At 58.9% G+C, this 1,165-nt stretch overlaps 1 protein-coding gene across 1 annotated transcript; it reads right to left on the reverse strand.

Moving 5' to 3' along the window:
- Positions 1-206: 206 nt before the first annotated feature.
- On the reverse strand, positions 207-1,165 carry SDRG_16969 (hypothetical protein; the record flags this gene model as incomplete). Its single annotated transcript, XM_008623197.1, has 1 exon — positions 207-1,165. A coding segment is annotated over one exon (901 nt), but the record flags the coding sequence as incomplete, so codon positions are not given.

The following is a 1,165-nucleotide window of genomic DNA, read 5'->3' on the forward strand; positions in this document are numbered from 1 at the left end:
ATGCAACGGGTCTCCGCCAAATCCATTGGTCGGACGACGGCAGCACGAGAGCGTCGGTCAAAGGCTCCAGGGTCAACACCGCGGCTCGTACTGCAACTTTTCTTCGATATGCTGTCACACCGGACCCTTGGGCGAACCAGAGCGCTGCGCCTCTTTGCGTGAGTAAAGTTATAGCCAAAGCAATACGACAACATAGACTGTCGTGAGAGGAATGCCACCGACTTGGAAGACATAAAAATCAACTTTTGCATGCGTCATCCAAAGCTAATGAATGGTCGGCGCTGGCGATGGTTGTGTCATGGCTTCAAACATCAGCGTGTCTTCTTCGTCGACCGTATCCCGCGAGCCCTGGAGTCGACCAAGCATAACCGCGACGACGAGGCTCATCACGCCCAGCGCCACCGCCGTGGCCGCCAGCGCATTCGCATCGCGTTGAACCTTGGCGGGAAAGGTCGTGTGGTAGCATACATCCGCGGACGTCGAGCTATACTGCGGCTTCATCATGACATAGCGACACGCAGGGCTCAATTCCGGGTAGACCTTCTGACTGCGGTACTGGATGCAGAAGGGCCCAAGGTTTGCGGCCCACGCGGTCGATTCGCAGTTGTCGTCAATCCAGTCGCCAAGCGCAGACGTCTCGCGCGTCCGTTGGCAGCCGTCGCAGAGCGTACTCAACGTCGGCTCGACTGTCAACACACTTGACGTCACGTGGCGGCAAAAGTCCGTCAGCGTCGTCGAGTTGGTCATCGGGACGTCAAAGAAGGTTGTGTTGAGCGAGGCGCTTGCAAGTCGGATGATATTGCCGGACGTGGCGTTGATGAGCCCGAACCGGAGGACGGCGCGCATCGGGAAGCTGTCGCAGTAGACGTGGCCGCGCTTGGCGCAGTACGCTTCGTCAAAGCGCTGCTTGAGTGTCATGTCCTTGTCGTCCGTTGACTTGCAGTTGAAGTTATCCGGTTCCGTCCACAGGTACACGTTCTGTGGGTAGGCGCCGTCGAACATCATGACTTCCAGAGAGGCACGGTCGAAGGTAGCGCGCTGGAGAAGTGGCTCGACGTCATGAGCGCTCTCGAAGGCCGTGGCAGCAATGGCCGTGAGAAGCGCGACGTGGAGCAGGCTCAGCCACACGAGCGGCGTCAGCGTCGCCAGCTTGGACGCGCGAAAG

The sequence above is a fragment of the Saprolegnia diclina genome (genome assembly GCF_000281045.1).
Source record: "Saprolegnia diclina VS20 unplaced genomic scaffold supercont1.170, whole genome shotgun sequence".
Classification (NCBI taxonomy): domain Eukaryota; phylum Oomycota; class Saprolegniomycetes; order Saprolegniales; family Saprolegniaceae; genus Saprolegnia; species Saprolegnia diclina.